The sequence below is a fragment of the Naegleria fowleri genome, assembly GCF_008403515.1.
Source record: "Naegleria fowleri strain ATCC 30894 chromosome Unknown tig2, whole genome shotgun sequence".
Taxonomy (NCBI): Eukaryota; Heterolobosea; class Eutetramitea; order Acrasida; family Naegleriidae; genus Naegleria; species Naegleria fowleri.
The window spans coordinates 1068909-1088352 of record NW_025407934.1 but is presented as its reverse complement, the minus strand read 5'-3'; the positions used below and the strand labels follow the sequence as shown (position 1 = coordinate 1088352).

Here is a 19444-nt window from a genome sequence, read left to right as displayed (position 1 = left end):
CAATTGTTGAATAATAGAGAGCTCGGAAGTATTATAATTTCTTCTATTTTGAGAGATGATGATTGGAATAGTGTGTGTTAGGGAGTGTGTGTGCTCTCTCGCGTTTGAACAAAAACAACAACAACAACAACGTCTAATTCATTCAGAGATTTGTCCGAGAGAGATGAATAATCACTTGGTTTTAAAACACTCACAGTGATGATGATGATGACGAGAAATAACCAACAGAAGAATCACTCCACAACGCGACGAGATAGGCTCTCAAGGAATTGGATCCTCTCTATTTTTTGCTGCGCTAAAAAATGTTGTGTTAAAAATTTCTTTTTTTGCATGATTGGATTCTTTTAGGTTTTGAATGCACATGACAGAAGAATGTCAGTATCTTTTATGGATTTTATAATAAGGTTCAGACAATATTCACGTGAAAGTATTCATATTCCAAACTGCTGCACTACAGTGCCAGGAGTGAGACCAAGCGCCAACTTTAAAAAACAATCACTTGTGGGAAGTCACACGAATCAAGAAGCCACCAAAATAAACTTCTCCATCTCGAACAGGAATGAAACGATATCCATGTTGTAATTGATGTACTGGGAACGAAACGTAGGCAAGACATTCATAATTTCCAAGTCTGAACAGTCTCGAGATGGGTCTCGTCAAGGAGCTTTTCTTTTGAAACAATCCAAATGAAATAACTTCTCCCTTTTTCTGATGTGTGGAAATGTGCAGTGTTTGTTTTGGGGTTGGGTGTGAAGTTTTGAAAACATCCACTTTGTGAGCTTTGATTTTTCGTTCTCCTACAAGTGAACAGTGTTCAATGACCGCCATTGGCATTTGAGAGATGTTGGCATGCAAGTCGTGTGAGGATACAAAGTCTAAAATCTCAATGGTAAATAATTTTTGTTGAATATTTTCTGAAAGGAAGTTCTTGGGTACATATCCACTTGTAAATGCTGAGAAAAATCCATTGTTCATCCTCAAGAATTGATCACAAAATTGATAATTTAAAGCCACAATTTGACACCCAGATTCCCAATAAATTCGTGGATTAAAGTTTGTGGAGAAAAATCGAGTGGCTTTTGGATAAATTCGTGACATGAGGGTTTCGTTGTGAGCAGCAAAGTCTTTTCCCTTTTTGAAGATGTGAGTCATTCCCATACCTTCGCTGAGATTAATGATTTTGTGGAGAGGAGATGCTTCCTCGGGATATTCATGGTTGACATCTCTCACTGCTTTGAAATAGAGCAAATCATAGAGTTCCTTTGCCCACTTTCCAATTGTATCACTTTCAGGATGTAATTGTGGAAATGCTTCATCGAGGACTTTAATGGACTCGTCCAAAGTTTCTGCAATTTTCTTTTTCGATTCCAGTTTCGAAGTGTCATGAGCTTTCTTTTTGGAGAGGGTAAATTCTGGTGGTGGATCAAATTCATTATGAAATATATTCTCTATGTGATATCACAAATGTTTTGGTGAAAGATTAATTTTGTAGAGATATGTTTTAATCAATCGTAATAATTATAATCATAATAATGCCATCAATAAAAAGTCATGACAATCACACTTACTCTCAAAGAAAATGTCGGATACAATATCAATTTCAACTTGACGAAGCTTTTTCTCAATATTTGCCCATTCTCCTTGAAGGAAAACTTTGCCTTTACAACTTGCAAGTGTAGGAAGCAAGTTCTCATCACTAAGGGAGACAGGAACGACAATGGCGTCACCAAAAGCGTTCTTCAAATATTTAGCAATTTTCTTTTGCTGTTCAAGATTGCAATGGATTTCCAGAGAAATTATTAATGGGTATTCTGAGGTCTTGAAAGCGTACTTTTTGATGGCTTCCAGAGCCTCTGTGAGTGGAATTTTTGAAGTCAAGGTCCATCCATGGTGTACCATTGGTTCTCCATTCTTTCCATCCCAACAATCAACTGTTGCAAGCAATTTAAATAACAGTTTAAATAATAATTATGCCATATATGAAAAATGACAGCAGTGAATATGGATGATATTTTAAAAAATTAAATTTCGTAAAATTGATATTTTCATGCCTTATGCAATGTAGTCTCACACAAAACCTACTCTCAATACATCTACAGTTATCTTTCAAACAATCAATATAGGCTTTGGCAGAACTTTCACTCGTCAACTGATTTCCAACCAGGTACGTATTATGTGAGGACGAAACAAAATAGTTGGACAATGGAAGATCGTCCCTAAATACTTCAGCGCTTTTGAATGCACTGGCAAAAATTATCCTGACAAATTGATCCAAGTTAATGTGCGATTCCGTGATTTTCAAATTATGCATGGTTTCAAGTAAGCTGTTTTCATCAAAATGTTTTTGCTCATTTTGAAAGAATCCTCTCAATTCTTCCAAGGTCATGTAATTTTTTCCATTTGAATGTTTCTGAAATATTTCTTTAAACATTTCCATAATTTTTGCGTCCATGGAAAGTATTGGAGAATTTTCATGATTAGGATTGAGAGTAAATTTTGTTTGATAGATTCGTTTAAGAGCATCGAATTCCTTTCTGTATGAATAATATAACGAATCTAATATCACAAAAATTCCACTTCCAATTGCAATCCATAAAATCCAAAGTCCAATATTTCCTATCGTAATTCGAAATAATCTATATTTTCTCCATATTCTTGATTTTTGCTTTTCATCGGAATTGAATGAAATCTTTGAGTCTCTTGTATCAGGATGATGATTATTACTTTCCCGATTTTGATGATGAAATAATCTTACACAATTCCTATGGAAAGAATATTGCCAATTCCTTTTATTGGTCCAATCAGAATGCCGAACAAGTAAGCCATGATGATGATGATGATGGGGAACATGAAAGTATCCATCTCCGCATGGAAACCTTTTCCGACAACCTACTATAGTGTTGTAGCGTAAGGAAAAGGCTTCCACTGCCTTCGAAGAAGATGAAACGAACAACCATCTTCTCATTTTTATAATTTATATATTTCAATATTAAAAGATGGTGAACACCATAAATATCAAAACATCATTCTGATGCCACCCCTCAGAGAGATGATTAAGTGAATGATGTGTTTAAGGGTTAAAGAAATAGTTGTACAAGTGGAACAAACAACACTTCGAGCACTTACTCGAACTTCAACTAGGTTGATGAGTGTACACTTGATCTATCTTTGTGTCACCCGTTCGAATCACAAAAAAACTTCCAAATCTCTCCCATCCACTTCTACTACTCTTATTTCATCAACTTCACAAGCAACAACACTCATGTGGGTCGAATACTTTAAATCAACCTCCTCGTCCACAACGAGTTCTTCCTCCTCATCCGATCTTCATGAACAACAACAACAAGCACCACATGTTGCGGCAGAGTGCATCATGTGTGGCAAGTCATTCGGTCACAAGGAATTGTGTATTGGAATGAATTCAGTGGTCGGAATTGAAACACTCTTTCCATTTCATCCAAAACGAACCTTATGGAGAGTGTTGATGAATGAAAGGGCTGCCAATTATAACTCTTCAACCCATTCACCACCTCCATGTTTTCTTCATTTGGATTGTTTCATTCCACAGATTCATAGACCCTTTCAATGCATGTTTGATTATGAAGAAAAGGGTGAAATTGAAAAGGAGGATCAACAAATGCTCTCAAAACTCATTATCAAATGGCAAGCCATGAGACGAAATGCAAATGCCAAGAAAAGAAAGAAGAATAAGGAACTACAAGAGAAAACAAAGAAGAACAAGACAAGAGTGAAAAAAGGAGTTTCCAATACTCGTCGTGGCAATGGAATGAATCATGTTGAGGAGGAGGAGGAGCAAGAGGAAGCGGATGATGATGAATCGTTCCTTGTGAATGAAGAGAGCATTGAAGAGGTTTCTCGAGAACCTCAACAACAAAGGAAATCCAATTCCAATAAGAGTTCGAAAACTTTGAGCTCCTCAAAGTCTATCATTGATGATTCAGGAACAAGAGTTCAAACACGACTTCAGAAAAAGAAAGAATTGTTCAAGAAGGATATTTCCAAGGTGGACCAGAGTAAAGACGAAAAACAAAGTTTCTTTCTTGACAAAGAAGAAGAAGAATCAAGGATGAACTTTGAGCTCACCAAAGAGGGTTTGACTCGTGCCACCAGTACTTCTTCTTCCTTGGGAGGAGAGGCGACTCATCCAGATGCGTCGTTTACCTTACAAGTCTCTTCTTCTTCCTCATTCGATGAAATGTCTTTTGATCAACAGCAACAAGAACAACACGATCAGATGAACGATCCAAATGGGAAGGTGGAGTGGAATCGCACTTCCCTAGTGACAGGTCCATCTCCTTACTTGTTAGGTCTCTCCGATGAAATTTGGTATGAAATCTTGCAATATCTACCTTTCGATTCACTATTGCAACTTTCACAAATCTCTCGATCCATGTTCTATTATTCATCCATGAATTCGTTGTGGGAAAGTTTGTGTGTGAAGTTTTTGTGTCCTCGTGCTCGTTCTGTTCAAGAAGAATACTTTCCAACTCTTGATTACAAAACTCTCTTCAGGAAATTGTATGATAACTGTTGCATTCAATGTGGAGAGTATTTAAGATTGGATGTTGAACTTGATAATGCAATGACTCTTGCTCAATCGAAAGGTTCCATTCAAGTACCGACTCATCCTGATTACTATCATTATTTGGTGGATCATTGTGTTTGTGAAAAGTGTCAAAAATCAAGTGCTCTCTCCACCATTTCGAAAACAGAAGCCAAAAGAATTTATTTTGTCAATGATAGAGATTTCAATGCATTGCGATGTATGAAATCACCCAATCCATTTCATCGATCGACTGCCATGTTTAAATTCCTTCGAGCTCAACTTCAACAAATTCACAACAAGAATGTTGAACAAGTGTTGAAAGGATATTATCACTTTTCTCAAAATCATTCACAAAAAGATTTTTCGAGAATTATCGAAGATGCCAAACATGGAAAGTATGGAAAAGAATGCAAATTGTATCATATGTTGAATTTTTCCACCAAACAAGAGGTGAATGGAAGTGAAGCTTGTGCTTACATTGATACCTTGGAAGTGAGAAAATAATGAACAAGTGTGTGAATAGATATTAAACACATGAAACAAAATAAATTCACAAACAGAAATATTACCTTCACTTAATTATGAAATTTTATTTAAATCTAGAGCTATCAAATATTAAGGAAATTATTTACAACATGTTGGACACCAACATTGGTGGTATAAAGAATTAACATTCATGTGAATCGTTCGACAAATCGTTTACATTAAAATGAATGACTTTCAAATCTACCTCTTGGCAACACGTGGTTTTTTGTAATTCTCTCTTTTCATTGTCTTTTTTTGTTTGACAATTCGTGACGATGTATTTCGTTTCCTCCTTGCCACACGTGCTGTTGTTGACTGTTCGGAATCTTCCGAAGAAGAGGAACAAACATGTTCTTCTTCTTCATTCTGCTCATCCTTTTTAGGGTTGGATTGACGGGAAGTGGTCTTTTTGTTGTTTCTCTTTTTAGATGTATGATGAATAATAGATGATTGGATTTTCCTTCTTCCTCTTTTCTTTGAATTGGTTGTGGATTTGTCATCCTCTACTGTTTGTTCATCGTTCAATGTCCTTTCAGCAGAGGAATGAAAAGAATGACAACCAACATGACTCAATCGTCTCGAATTGGAGAGAATATTCTGGTCAATGACTCCATCCGAGTCTGAGCTTGCATTGGGAAGTTCGGAAGGATCTTCTTCAAATGCATCGTTGTCATCATTAGGAAAGGAGAATAATTCTTGACTCGTGTCGTGGTGATGATTGACTTGTTCCAGAAACATCATGAGTAAAATACTTCCATAGTGTTCACTTGTGACCAGAGGGGACGACGAAGAATTATTGGAAGATGAAATCGGATCTTGAGTAATTTGAAAATGAAATGAAGGAAAAAATTGTGGCACGACCACGGAGGACATGATTCTGCAAATTCTTTTTTTTTAAATTAAAATGTATCGGTCGTTTGGGCGCGCCTTGTCGTTCCTTCAAATTAAAAAATGTTCAACACTTCTTCTCGATCATAAATTCTCATCAATTAATATATACATTTCAAAATGAACAAATCAAGATTGTTTCTTGATGCACTGAAAGGAATTTTTAAACTACCCTTGAGATTGGTGAACGCAGCCACCATATTGTCCAAGAACGCGATCTACATTATGACTTTGATTTTGCTTGCTGATTATCTTTACCTCCGCAACCAGATGTTGAAAAGACAATACAAACAACTGACTGGAAGAATGTACGTCCCACTGCATTCAAGACTTGGGGAACTTGTAGGGAATGCCACCTTTCTTTCTCTTCCGTCTCCGAACCAAACACGATCCTTAAGAATAGAAGAAGAAAATTCTCCAAACAGTCTTATCGCGCTCAACAATACAAACAGAAGAAACATTTGAAATTTAAATTATTAACCATAATCAAGCGATGATCCAATTAATTAATACAATGTTAAAAATCCAATATTAAATTTAAATAATTAAAATAATGTAGTTTTTTTATTCATTAAAACAAAGTAATAGTGATAAAAAATAATACTAATAATTTATTTTTTATCACTATCGATTGACTTGTTCCAGAAACATCATCGATGGGTTTTAGTTCACCATGAACTGAATCAGGTGATAAAAATAACTCAAACTTTTGAACTCAAAAAAATGACAAGATCCCACAAGAAAGCTGTCGATTATTATAGCGATGAATACAGAAAGAATGGCAAAGGAAGCGAGAGGAGAGTCTACCGAAAGAAAGTTCGTGATGTCTTGTCCAACAACCATCCAGCTACAAGTATTGACTTGATCCCATCGAATCCAAGTAGAAAGTATTGGGGTACGATTCCAGTGCTTTCCGATAACTATCAATTTGCATCAGTAGAACAGGCTGTTGAGGAATATAATGAAATTATGAGTGATCCAGCGTACTCTCCTCAATTATTGAAAGAACAAGTGAAAGAGAATCATCGCCTTGAAAAGTGGGCAGAGGAATGTTCGAAAAGAACTCGTCGAAAGAACAGAAAATTACAAAGAAAATTAGAGTTGAATGATTTGAAGCATCCCTATGAAGAGGATTCAACAGATAGTGAGGAAGAGAAGGAAATTGAGCAAGCGGTAAAAACACAACAACAACGCCTTCCAGCCTATGTAAAAGAGAATATGGATCAAGTGAGACGATATTTGGAGAATGATAGTCACAATTCATTCAGATTTTACAGAAGGTTGAATAACAAGTAATAGGGTCATGTGAGACGATGAAAAGACTGCTGAAAGAAGAAGTGAGAGTGCTGTCACTTCAGAAGAAATGACTGACCTGTCATCTCATTAGAATTTTCACACCCAAAAAGAAATACATAGTTTTCTCCAGAAGTCTGTCAAATGCAATAGTGGATCTTCATTTCGAATGCAATTCTTTTCGAGTTCATTATGTGGTTCTTTAATTAACTGATGTTGTTTCCACTAAAAAATGTCATTTTCAACCACAGTGGTGCTATTGGATTCTCCAACAAAAGCAGCCTCCCAAACATCATCGGAATGCTTTTATCAAAACAATCCCTCTTCCAAGAATTGAAAAACCGAATGGAAACCACTCGTCAAGAACTTTCACAATATTTACATGAAAAATTAATGCTTTTGCAATTGGGCAAATATCATCCGTATTTACTCATGAAAGCAAGCAAGGAGCTCATCACCACGGATCGAGAAGTGGCATTACAAATGGTTTCTTGCAATGGCTTACTATTGGAACTTGTAGAAGACAGCGAAAATCCTCTTGAGATGGATACCAAAATCGCTCGAGCTGCTGTGAAACAGAATGGTTGTGCGATCCATTTCACACCCTTACAAACTCATGAAATTTTGTTGGAGCTCTGAGAGAAGATGGATATGCTTTGAAATTTATCCTCTATTTATCACCACAATCGATAGGTTTTCGCGAATACATATTAGAGGCATGCAAGAACAATGGAGATGCCCTAATGTATTTCACGAGAGATGAGCTTTTAAACATTGACGATGAAATTATTGAACATGCAGTGAACAGCTCACCATACATTGTTGAAGATTTAGAAGGGATCAACTTTAACATTTCACCGGAAACGCTGTCACGAGCTGTCAAGTTTAATGGAGATTATATTTCTTCACTTAATGAATTCGCCACAAAGGCTCACGTGCTAGAGGCCGTACGATCAAGACCAGAGGTTTACCCCTATTTTGATCACAGTGAGGATCTTGATATCATCATTGAGGCAGCCAAAGAGGATGTTGCAATTCTTTGTCCGAACAATTGAGATATTGATCGTCAATGTAATTTATGGGAAAACAAACACCCCATGTCATTCAACGAGTACATGAAAGGATATGGAGCAGTGATTGAGGTATGTGGACATGCCTTAATGTTTGCTCCAGAGTCCCAACGCAGCAACAAAGAACTTGTGCTTGCTGCTGTTAAAAATTATGGACCTGCGTTAGGATATGCCAGTGATGATCTCATTAACGATGAAGAAATTGTTTGGGAGGCCATTAAGAATGATTTAGAGGCATTATTCTATGTTGGAAATGACCTCTATTACAATCGAGATTTTATTTTGAAGGTTGTGACAGAACTTGGAGATGCATTAAGGTATGCAGAAGACTGGTTCGATGGCAAGGAAATTGTCTTAAAAGCAGTTACAAGTGATGGTCAAGTATTTGAATGCATTCCACACGCTCTTCAAGAAGACCGAGAAATTGTATTGGCTGCTGTCAAAAGTTATGATATGGCTTTGGGCTGGGTCAGTTATGATTTTCAGAACGATAAGGAAATTGTTTTGGCTGCAGTGAGAAATGATTCATTTTCTCTCGTATATGCCAATGATGAATTGCAATGTGACAGGGAGATTGTAATGGAGGCCTTAAAACAAGATGGAAGAGTACTTTCTTGTGTCCATGAGTCGCTCCGACAAGATAAAGAAATGGTCATGACAGCAGTGAAACAGCACCCAGATGTATTGAGTGCCGTTCAAAACGAACCATTAAGTGGAGATAAGGAAATTGTATTGGCTGCCGTCTCTAACAGAGGTGCATGTTTAAGTCTTGCTTCGGAGGAATTACGGGCAAGGAGATTGTCTTGACAGCCGTTCAAAATGATGGACTTGCTTTGCAGTATGCCTCGTCTGCATGCGAGATGACGAAGAGGTGGCTTTTCAAGCAGTTCATGAGAATGGATGTGCCATAGATTATGTGTCAGATCGTCTGCAACGAGTTTACAAAATTGTTTCTCGAGCCTACAAAGAACTAGAAGAACGTTTCAAACAATGGATGGAATATTGGGAAATGAGAATGGCCGACGAAGAGGAGAATGAGCTCAAAAGAAAACCAATTCCTCACGACGGCGACGAGGATGATGAAGTAGATGATGAGAACGATGATTACGAGGTGTCATGCAAGAAAGCCAAGGTTGAATTGGAACACTTGTGATTCACACACCACGTGGTGTGCACAAAAAGGAAACCCCTCCCAAAAAATTGCTTCTCCTATTCCCTCTTCTTCCTCGGTAGTCTGTTTCTTTGAGTGCCTGGTTTGAAATCAACAAGGCAGAAGAGTGGTTTTCGAATTCGTGAATATAAATTAATTCGCCAGTCTTTTTCTTGCTGCTCAACCACCAACGTTGAGAAATTCATCATCAGGTATGGATGTTTGTATGGTTGTTGTAACAACAACAATAGCACGCAAGGATTACCACTACTATCAACCGTTCCAAACCAGCCGAGGATAATAATACAATTTAAATTTCCTGTTGTCATCACCAGTAACAATCTGTACGGATTATTCATTACAGCACCACGAATATAAAACAAACAACCACAGCGCCAACTGAGAAGATTTATCCATATGATTGAAAATAACACCTCGAATAATCCCAGCAGCAGTAGGATGCTCTTCTCCAGCCGTGATAACAACAATCACCAAACAACGTTGAGGGACAGTACTCAGTCATTCACATCTCCATCACTTCTTTCCCCGGAAACCCAGCATCATCACGGTTATGATTTAGAAAATTCATCCTCCTCACCATTCTACTACAACGTCAGTAGCAGCAGTGATCATCATCATCAACAGGAACAAATGGCCGAGCCTGGCTCCTTCTTATTGAACTCTTCTGCTTCTGCGGATCACCACCATAGACATCATCATGCACCTAACTTGGCTCTTTTAGATCATGACGAATTGCTTCATGCACCAGAGCTCGACGGATCATTTTCCACCCTACTTCATTCACCTCCACAAATTGCTGCAAACATGACCAGCTTTCATGGAAAGCCGTTCCATTCAGGCTATACTGGTCATGCTTCTGCACATCATCATCACCATCATCCTTCTCAGCATCACCACTCTAACGAAAGTCTTTTTCAATGCTTGAATCAAGACAATTATATCGTTGGCCGACCAATGGTACGAATTCATGTATTTCCGAATGGTACCCTGCAATATGGAAAGATGATCTCATTTGACCCTGTTCATACATCATTCGAGGAATTAATAGCAATGGTTTCTGCAAAATTTAGATATTCACTCATTTTGAGTAGCAACAAGGATGGCATAAGCAATGCATCATCTACGGATCAGGTTGGAGCTGGAAGTGCTCGAAGTGAAAAAGAAAGCGATGGATTACTGCCCAAACTATTCTCTCTTAGAGGAACTGAAATTGACAGTACGGATCAAATTATTAATAACGATGTTTTTTGCTTTGTGCCACCAACAGAACCATTCAGACCTCCGATTAGTTTGGAGAGAGTTTTGCTTAGTAATTTGGATTCCTCTCAACCAAAAGCTTATCATGTCTATTCTCAGAACAATACTGCTCTTTCCTCGTGGATGGGCAATGGTAATAATAATAATGGAACCAACACTTCGAATGTGCACTCAAGAGTCCCTCATACACAAAATCATCGGGAACGATCTGTTTCCTCATCACAACCTTTGTATCCTGAAGAGGTGACTGTGGGCCCTCCTCCAGTTGCCTCATCTTCCTCCTCAACAATGTCTCACAATAATAATCAACAATATTTAGCATCCAACAGCATGCACAATAGCCTTAATGACAACATTCCAGTTGGAACCAACAATGCCACTACTACCACCACTACTACATCAGTATTAGACATTGCACCATTTTCAACTCCAACAAAGAAAGTAATTTCCTCCAAACTCATCACACACTCTCCATCATCTCCAGTCTTGAGGGCCAATCCATCTCCACTTCTTCCTGTACATAGAGGTTTTCCTGTAAATATGGTGGATCCAATGAATTTCGCGACTCCATTCCATTTTGCCTCTCCAACTCATTTTACAAGCAATACTGTTTCGACACCAAGAGTTAAGAAACAAATTATTCGACTCATTCCCGATTTATACTACCAGATTTTCTCATTTCTCACACACAAAGAACTTGCTTTAGGTATTGGCTTGGTGTGCAAAGAATTTGAACGAGAATTTGCAAGAAATGAAATGTTATGGAAAGAACTCTGTATGAACGTGTACAGTTACTATTTGAAACGTAAATATCAGAACATGACCAATTCAAAATCATCAGAGAGATATCCCAGATTTTTCTCAGGCACTCCACTTCATGAAATTAAATCCAAATTTATGAATGCATGTGAGAAGCCACCATGCTATTACAGATCTTGGAAAACCTATTATCGATTCTTTATTAATTGGGCTCTAAAACTGTGCTGGGACACTTGTGAACGTGGAAATAACATCAAATTCAAGAACAACAATGCAACTGTTTATCGTGAGGATAATATTACTTATCATTGGCAAACTGTGAGAACGAACTTACCAATTCGAATTCCAACAGAAATGGAGAAGCGTAAAAACGGATACATGACCCTTCCTCTTATATCAGCGAGTGATCTTGAAAACGGCGAAGTCGATATCATTACGGACGATGTTGCAATCTATGAGTTTGAAGTTAAGATAGAAAAATTCGACAAGTCCAATGCCAATGGATGGTGGATTGTAGTCGGCCTTGAAACAGAGGCCTTCCCTTATAAGGAGTCTACCCCTACCAATCTTATAGGATACGACAGACATGCTGGATTTGGGTATGCAGGTGGAAATGGTGACAATTTGCATTTCTATTCAAATACCCATCTCAAACACAAACAACCATTCACTTGTGATCCAGTAGTTCAATGGAATAATGTACCTTTCAATGAGGGTGACATTGTGAAGGGTCGTATCAAGTACTATCTCAAAGCTTTTGAAGACGCAATTGATCCCAAAAACAATATTGGATCGACTCTATCTTGGTACATTAATGGTAAATTTGTTGGAGAATGTTTCAGAAATATCACTGGAACTCTCTTCCCTGCAGTATCTCTTCTCACCAACCAATCGGTCACTCTCCGATGTGTTGATCCAATGTTTGAGCTAATCGCAAGGGATTTCAAATAAACAGGAAAATTGGAATTTTCTTTTAAAAAATTTGTTTGTGACCAAAGACCAGAGCTGGTATTAAAACAACAATACACTGTTTGAGAGAGGATTTTCAAGGGCCCTTGAACGAGATAAACTTTCCCTGCTTGTCTCCGATCATATTATTGTCTTTGGCCAATTTATTCAATCTATTAATATTTCGTTGATTATAAAATTGTTCTCATCATCTGTGTACAATGGCGATCATTACATCCAAACAATATATTACCATTTACAATGCACTACAAGCCATAGAGTGGATTAATTTATTATTATTTAGAACTGTTCGACCTCTGCTTGAGAAACATGGTGGTCGATTAAAATTTACAAACAAACAAGTTTTGGAACGATTATCAGCGAAAAAACCGTCATTATGGACTTTCAATAGAAAATATCTTAAAACTATTCAAACTTTGCAATTAATGGAGACCGTTCATGTCATTACAGGTATAACTCCAAATTCATCTCTCTCAACAACTCTAGGACAGACACTCGGCAGAATGTTTATTACTTATTTTATAGCAGATGATTTACCAAATAATGATTTACTGACAGACATTACAATGTTCACTCTACAAGTATCATGGGCATTGGCAGACATTATTCGATATTCACATTACATCAGCCAAACGTGTGATTTAGAAAAAGATCCCAAGACAGCCAAAGTTGTGAAATTATTGAAATTTTTAAGATATAATGCATTCTTGATTTTATATCCTATTGGCATGTTGAGTGAAATTGGATTAGTGTTGCGTGTTGTTTTTTCAAAATGGTTGCAATATGATTCTGTTGGTGGCACATTAACTCTAAGCAATGAAATGCCAACAGTAGCGACTGATCACCATGGCAGTAATAACTCAGAAATCTCTAGAAAGAAAAAACCATCTCTTCCTCCCTCAAATCCATATCCTCTCTACAAGAAGATGCTAGTTATATTTTTCTTTTGCTTTATTGTGGCGTATGGCTATCCTTCGGTGTTTTCTCACATGCTCAAACAGAGAAACAAGCATTTGAAGAAGAATTATTAATATTCGTAAGGATTTTTAAGGAGATAGTTGATCGATCATCGAATATTTCTAATACTCATCCAACATGCTAACTGATTCTTGTATACACCTTACACGAGTATGCCAAATTTATTGCAATTTGTTGTGACATTTGAATTGACTAAGATTTGTTCTTCTCACTCAGATTAAAATCCAATTGTAAACACAACAAGAAAGAAGCAATCCAAAATTTTGGCGAGAACACAAATCATTTTGTTCCTTATCAATTCATTAATTGCTTTGTGTTTCCTGCAGTACGTACATTTGTTCTTGACGCGCTCAAAATTAAATCCTCAGATCTGATGAAAGGTTGATTTTAAAAATAAAAATCTGGAAATTCCAACCTGAAGGTTGGATCATCGGCCGGATGGTGAATCGCAGAAAAAAAAATACCTCCACTTCCCAAACATGTCAGAACATTCAACACCATCATCAACAACCACACAAAACTTATCTTCGGCCGAATTGGAATTAAAGAGATTAGAACTTGCTTTTAAACAAAAGCAAGCAGAAGTAGAGCTTGAAAAAGAAAAAACAAAACAAAAGCTAGCAGAAATAAAGATCGAAGAGGAAAAAAGAAAAGCTGAAGAGGAAAAAAAGAAAAGCTGAAGAAGAAAAAACAAAACAAAAGCTAGCAGAAGTTGAGCTGGAAAAGCAACGCATAAAGAGAGTGAAACTTACCATCCAAACACCAAATGCGTTTTCAATTTCGGAATTTGATTTCTACGAACAACATGTCAAAAATAACCTGACCGAAATTGTAACACCAACATGGCTCGGAGAAATTGGGGAACGGATCACCGTTAAAACTAAACGATACGGTGAATTTAACAATGAAAATAATGTACAACAAGCTTTTATGAGTTTTATTACCGAGATGGCTCGCGGAATTGAATATAATGCAAAGCCCTATGATACCTCTCGACACGTTACTTTGGGTAATAAGAGGCCAGATGTTTGTTTGATTCCAAAGAATCTTGACATTCAAGACGTATCTCGAGTTGCGAGTGGTTTTAGTTCGATATTACATTCTATCATTGAGGTGAAGCATACTAATATTTCTAACTCCTCAGCACACGGCCAAGTGTTTTTTTATTTGACAGAAATTTTACGGATTCAGAAAAACAGAAGAGAAGCATTTGGAGCTCTTTCAACATATAAATCAATTAGATTTGTAAAAGCAGAACGAGACGAAAATCAGATTCATTATTTCATCACGGACTTATTTCCTCTATGCTCTCATGAGAGCAATGATCAAAACTCTGATGGTGTCCAATATCTCTCAAACATGCTTCGTTTGCATATAGACATTCCAACTCCAACTTTTTCTGTAAAAATTCATAGTTTTTTAGGAATTGGCGCGACATCTGTGGTCTATGAAATTACTGATCCAAATGATCCATCATCAAAAATCGCTATGAAATTATGTACCTCCATTGATCGAATGGTTGTCGAGAAAGAAAAGAAAATATTGAGAACTTTACACTCAAAATTATCATCAGAAAGCAAAAAACACATTCCTAAAATTGTGTCTGAAGGAGATGAAAATACATTGCTAATGCCAAAATATACACAATTAATTATTAACAAATTAATACCTATTCCCTTTAACAAATTAGCATGCATTGTAGATTTGTTGAAAGATGTTCACGATGCAGGCTTTTTTCACAAAGATATTAGACCTGAAAATATTGTACAAACGACAGAAGTAGACTATGATCTCGTTTTGTTAGATTGGGGATTTGCAGAAGAAAAATCAGAACATTATAATGTTTCTTATTTTCAAGGAACTGTTTCCTTTTGTGCTCAAGATTATGCAAAAGCATTTATTGAAAAACATCCCATCCCCTACCAGAAGAAATTTGATATGGAATGTTTGTTAAAATGTTGTTTTTATATATATGATGAGGAACTTCGTAAATTATTCAATGAGAGTTCAAAGGACAATATAAACCTGGTAGATAAATTAAAAATTTACATGGAGATCTGGAAGGATTATGCAGAAAGTAATACGATCTTCAGGACCGCTCTTCAAAATTTGTCCTATGATAGTATAAAACAAGCCTTGGAATCTTTGCAACAGCAACAACATTAACGAGATTCATAGAATAAACTTGCGAACTCAATTTGTGAGATATCAAATCTGCCGCTGTTCTCAAATACTTTTGGTTCCGAATTCGGATGCTCATCTCGCTTTACCAGCGAACAAACGAGTTGCAAAGCTTAATGTCACGGCTGATTTTCTTTCATTCCTTTTGGTTTTTTTAAGGACAACCTCTTTGCCTAATTTACCTTCCTTTAAATATCAAAGCCAAAATAGACAAGAATTCATCTTCAGTGTTCTCAAATTGAATCCCAAGATTCGGTGCACCTCAATGACTTGTTAGTTCTTAATTTGTTTTCTTCATCGATTTCTAGACGATCTTTCTTGTTCATCTGTGTTAAGATGAAAATTCAGGATTGGGTCAACAGTCGTTGCTGCTAAATAAGTGTGATCGCATTTTGTGAGACTTTGCTTCAATTAATTAATGTCAAGTTGCCCCTTTACCTTTGTTCAGTTAATTTCCACTTCCTTCGTGGGGTTAGAAGAAGTTCTTTCCAAAAAAATGCAACCGTCCAAGTTATCATCATACAGCATGTCCAATGCTGACAAAAGTCAACTTCAATATGATGCAAATTCCAAACGCATACTAAAGCGATTTATGAGAGAATTATTACTGATCAGTAGAAACGTTTCTATAACGTCGGAGACAAATAAGAAAGACCATGCCCTGAAAAATTATTTCAAAGACTTTCCGATGGATGTTCTTGTCGGAAATGTTTTTCAATTTATTTCGTATTTTGAATTAATTCATAATTTTGCAATGGTCTCCAAAGAGTGGTGTTTATGCGTGTGGGAAAAATATATATTTAATTCTTCAATATCCAGATTGTTTTTAAATTTTGAGAGAAGTTTGAAACGATCGTTTCATTTTGCCAAACTTGGAGGCGAATATACAAAATTTCCCATCTTATTACCCAGTTATGATGATCATGTCATGTGTGACTCGAATTTTGGAATTGTCAAACTGGAGCCAGTGGCTCTATTTGGAGAGAATTGTGAAGCCAAATTGCATCACCTACAAGACAGCACAAGACAATTGAAATTTCTTGCATTTGATCCTCTCAAAGAGCATCGAATTCTACATGGTACTAAATTTTCCATCGATCAAGATTCAGAGATTGTCTCACGTGAATTACATCAATTGGAACATTTTCGAAAATATGTCACTTCACCCATACGAGGAGCGTATCGTCTTTACAAATCCTATCCCAAACGCGTTCCTCTCAACAAATTCAGTTTTGCTGAAATATTTATTGAATCCTTATATAGCAATAAGGAAAATATCACTTCAATCTTCTTTCCAGATTTTTTAAAGAAAGAAATTAAGAATTTAAATCTCTCAGAAAAGGATCACAATAAGGCCTATTTTGCTTGTATTGTTTGGCTCATGAGAGAAATTTTGAGCTTTTTCTACATGATCTTTCAATATCGAATGTATAGTACTAAATATTCAAAAAAGATTCCACATTCCACACAAACGTCATTGTCTTCATGGTCGACTTCACACACATTGACTCCAACAAGCAAAGAAAAGTTAAATACCACCACAAATACGACTACTACAAGTACTACTTCCACCTCTTCTACTACAAGTACTTCTACTACTATTACCACTTTTAACAGCAGCAACACTCGTCCAATGATTCCATTTGAAGAAGACTCTCATCCTCCTTCGAACATTAAAATTTGCCTTCGAGAAAAGAGAGTCTGTCTTTCACGCTATGAAGGCCATGACCACTTTTCAAGTGAAATTGATGAATGTTTTACACAAGTCGCAGATGTCATGTATGGAATGAATGTGATGAATGCTACTAGTGGTCTCACGATTGGATTTATTGGTTGGAGAGTGTTAAAAACTGATGTTACCTATAAGAGAAGGTTTTAAATTGGGCTCTTTGTATAGAGCTGTTTGTTGAATGAAAAATCAGCATGTTCTTGTTGGAAGAATCCAGGAAATTCCCTCGATGACAGCTCACGAGTGAGGAATGAAGGCATTTGCACAATTAATCTCACAGATACCATTTCAATAATATCATTTCTCCTCCAACCTGGAGTTTGTCAATGTCACCCAAGAATGTCATAATTGTGTGCCAGCATACAAAAAAATGTTCATACTCCCTACAACCAACAACACCTCAACAATCTCCACAACTTCAACACTCTCTTCGAACAAGCGGTGGTGGTGGTCCTCTTGGTTACTCTCGCCAAGCAAGAATGACAAATTTTGGAAAATTTTGATTGTATTGGCAGTGTTATCCATCTTCTTCACATTATTATCTCCCAGTTCTACTGTCATGACGACGCACGAATCATCATCATCAGCGTCTTCTTCTTCTTCGAGTAGTAATTCTAATGCTCATCATCAACGTTCAACACTCTCTACAACAAACACTCCATCTCGAAAAGATCGAGAATTACAGGTCGAGAATCAATTCATTCCAACAGAGTCATTCGCACATGATGGTAATATTTGCATTGTGACTACATTTTCTCCTTCCTGCGAAATTGAAACTTTACTCAGGCTTCCTAGAAGTGGCATCATTTCTCATCGAGTGTTGATAAAGAAATATGAAGGAAAGGAACCTCAAGAAATGATTTGTCATCGTTTGGATCAAACAGAGGAATTAAAGAAGACCAATTATTTGATTTTGGTTCATAAGGATGAGGGTGAACCAATTCCTGGATATAACAACAACTTTAAACATGCTGTGTTGGAGAAACTCGGAGTGTTGTATCCACACACCAAAGTTGTGAAATGGTTGATAGGAGGTAGGTTTTGTGTTCCAACATTCAAATCATTCACATGTCACCCAACCGAATTTTTTTGAACTCGCAGACGAACAATTGGTTGTTCTTAAAAAGGAAAATTATGAGAATTTTGACGCTGTTTTTAGAAATTATTGGAATCATGCATTAACATCTTTGAATGCCACACTGCAAAATATTCATTTCTTTCCTCTGTTTACTTGTTATCCATATGTTTCACAATCTTATATTCCTCGACTTCCTCCTCACATTCAAAATAATGAGAAATTTATGAAAGACCTTGCTGATTTCCAGTTCTCATCTCTTGTTCCTGCTTCGAAACGAGGTAAATTTTGTTATTTTAGAGGTCAACGTCGCATTCGATCTGGATTCCAAATTGCACAAATGAAGAAGATACCATTCACAGAAGATGGAAAAATAGTTCAAAAAGAAATTTGTGACATTTCTTTCACTGACGGTTTCAATAAGGGAAGTAAGGTCGATTATTCTCTCCAAATGTTGGATTCAGCTCTAGTGTTGTGCCCTGCAGGAAATAATCCCGAACAGTTCCGAGTGGTAAGTAGAATGTTTTTGAAATTGAATTTTTTTTGAACTCTATTTTCATTGGTTGTTTGACATGCGACAGTGGGAAGCCCTTGAAAATGGAGCAATTCCAATTCCTGAAGATTTAGAATCATTTAGTGGACTTCCAAAAGGTCATCCTTTAAAAGTTGTTGATATATCAAAACATGCCTATGTTCAACATCCTGATTTGATTGACTTGATCAAATACTTTTATGAAAATCCAAAGAAAATGGATGACTATCAAAAAACACTCTTCACTTGGTGGTTCCAATACAAGATTGATTGTGCGAATAAGATGTCACGAGCTTTGCTGTCCAATTAATTCCATTTTCATTCACACTTGTGAATGGATAAAACAAATTCACACAACCATTGATTGGAATTTGAGAAACATTACTGTTGAGGATGATTGGCATCATTAAAAAATTTGAGATCCCATTAAGCAGGTTGTGAATGGAAATG

At 36.7% G+C, this 19444-nt stretch overlaps 12 protein-coding genes across 12 annotated transcripts; 10 read left to right on the top strand and 2 right to left on the bottom strand.

Annotated features, from left to right (window-relative positions):
• Positions 1–495: 495 nt before the first annotated feature.
• On the bottom strand, positions 496–2965 carry FDP41_000792 (uncharacterized protein; the record flags this gene model as incomplete). The annotated part of the gene is made up of 3 exons (XM_044711717.1): positions 496–1448; positions 1569–1931; positions 2083–2965. The coding sequence occupies 3 exons, from the start codon at positions 2963–2965 to the stop codon at positions 496–498; spliced, it is 2199 nt and encodes a 732-aa protein (XP_044569606.1).
• A 297-nt stretch (positions 2966–3262) lies between these two features.
• FDP41_000791 (uncharacterized protein) lies at positions 3263–5071 on the top strand (the record flags this gene model as incomplete). The annotated part of the gene is made up of 1 exon (XM_044711706.1): positions 3263–5071. One exon carries the CDS (start codon positions 3263–3265, stop codon positions 5069–5071), a length of 1809 nt encoding a protein of 602 aa, XP_044569605.1.
• Positions 5072–5293: 222 nt separating this feature from the next.
• Positions 5294–5965, bottom strand: FDP41_000790 (uncharacterized protein; the record flags this gene model as incomplete). Its single annotated transcript, XM_044711695.1, has 1 exon — positions 5294–5965. One exon carries the CDS (start codon positions 5963–5965, stop codon positions 5294–5296), a length of 672 nt encoding a protein of 223 aa, XP_044569604.1.
• Positions 5966–6703: 738 nt separating this feature from the next.
• On the top strand, positions 6704–7276 carry FDP41_000789 (uncharacterized protein; the record flags this gene model as incomplete). Its single annotated transcript, XM_044711683.1, has 1 exon — positions 6704–7276. The coding sequence occupies one exon, from the start codon at positions 6704–6706 to the stop codon at positions 7274–7276; it is 573 nt and encodes a 190-aa protein (XP_044569603.1).
• A 297-nt stretch (positions 7277–7573) lies between these two features.
• FDP41_000788 (uncharacterized protein) lies at positions 7574–8328 on the top strand (the record flags this gene model as incomplete). Its single annotated transcript, XM_044711672.1, has 2 exons — positions 7574–7859; positions 7967–8328. The coding sequence occupies 2 exons, from the start codon at positions 7574–7576 to the stop codon at positions 8326–8328; spliced, it is 648 nt and encodes a 215-aa protein (XP_044569602.1).
• A 42-nt stretch (positions 8329–8370) lies between these two features.
• Positions 8371–9150, top strand: FDP41_000787 (uncharacterized protein; the record flags this gene model as incomplete). Its single annotated transcript, XM_044711661.1, has 1 exon — positions 8371–9150. The coding sequence occupies one exon, from the start codon at positions 8371–8373 to the stop codon at positions 9148–9150; it is 780 nt and encodes a 259-aa protein (XP_044569601.1).
• Positions 9151–9196: 46 nt separating this feature from the next.
• On the top strand, positions 9197–9496 carry FDP41_000786 (uncharacterized protein; the record flags this gene model as incomplete). Its single annotated transcript, XM_044711650.1, has 1 exon — positions 9197–9496. The coding sequence occupies one exon, from the start codon at positions 9197–9199 to the stop codon at positions 9494–9496; it is 300 nt and encodes a 99-aa protein (XP_044569600.1).
• A 414-nt stretch (positions 9497–9910) lies between these two features.
• On the top strand, positions 9911–12481 carry FDP41_000785 (uncharacterized protein; the record flags this gene model as incomplete). The annotated part of the gene is made up of 1 exon (XM_044711639.1): positions 9911–12481. One exon carries the CDS (start codon positions 9911–9913, stop codon positions 12479–12481), a length of 2571 nt encoding a protein of 856 aa, XP_044569599.1.
• Positions 12482–12699: 218 nt separating this feature from the next.
• On the top strand, positions 12700–13530 carry FDP41_000784 (uncharacterized protein; the record flags this gene model as incomplete). Its single annotated transcript, XM_044711628.1, has 1 exon — positions 12700–13530. One exon carries the CDS (start codon positions 12700–12702, stop codon positions 13528–13530), a length of 831 nt encoding a protein of 276 aa, XP_044569598.1.
• Positions 13531–14425: 895 nt separating this feature from the next.
• FDP41_000783 (uncharacterized protein) lies at positions 14426–15643 on the top strand (the record flags this gene model as incomplete). The annotated part of the gene is made up of 1 exon (XM_044711617.1): positions 14426–15643. One exon carries the CDS (start codon positions 14426–14428, stop codon positions 15641–15643), a length of 1218 nt encoding a protein of 405 aa, XP_044569597.1.
• Positions 15644–16154: 511 nt separating this feature from the next.
• Positions 16155–17537, top strand: FDP41_000782 (uncharacterized protein; the record flags this gene model as incomplete). The annotated part of the gene is made up of 1 exon (XM_044711606.1): positions 16155–17537. One exon carries the CDS (start codon positions 16155–16157, stop codon positions 17535–17537), a length of 1383 nt encoding a protein of 460 aa, XP_044569596.1.
• Positions 17538–17757: 220 nt separating this feature from the next.
• FDP41_000781 (uncharacterized protein) lies at positions 17758–19304 on the top strand (the record flags this gene model as incomplete). Its single annotated transcript, XM_044711595.1, has 3 exons — positions 17758–18421; positions 18489–18973; positions 19044–19304. 3 exons carry the CDS (start codon positions 17758–17760, stop codon positions 19302–19304), a joined length of 1410 nt encoding a protein of 469 aa, XP_044569595.1.
• Positions 19305–19444: the final 140 nt, after the last annotated feature.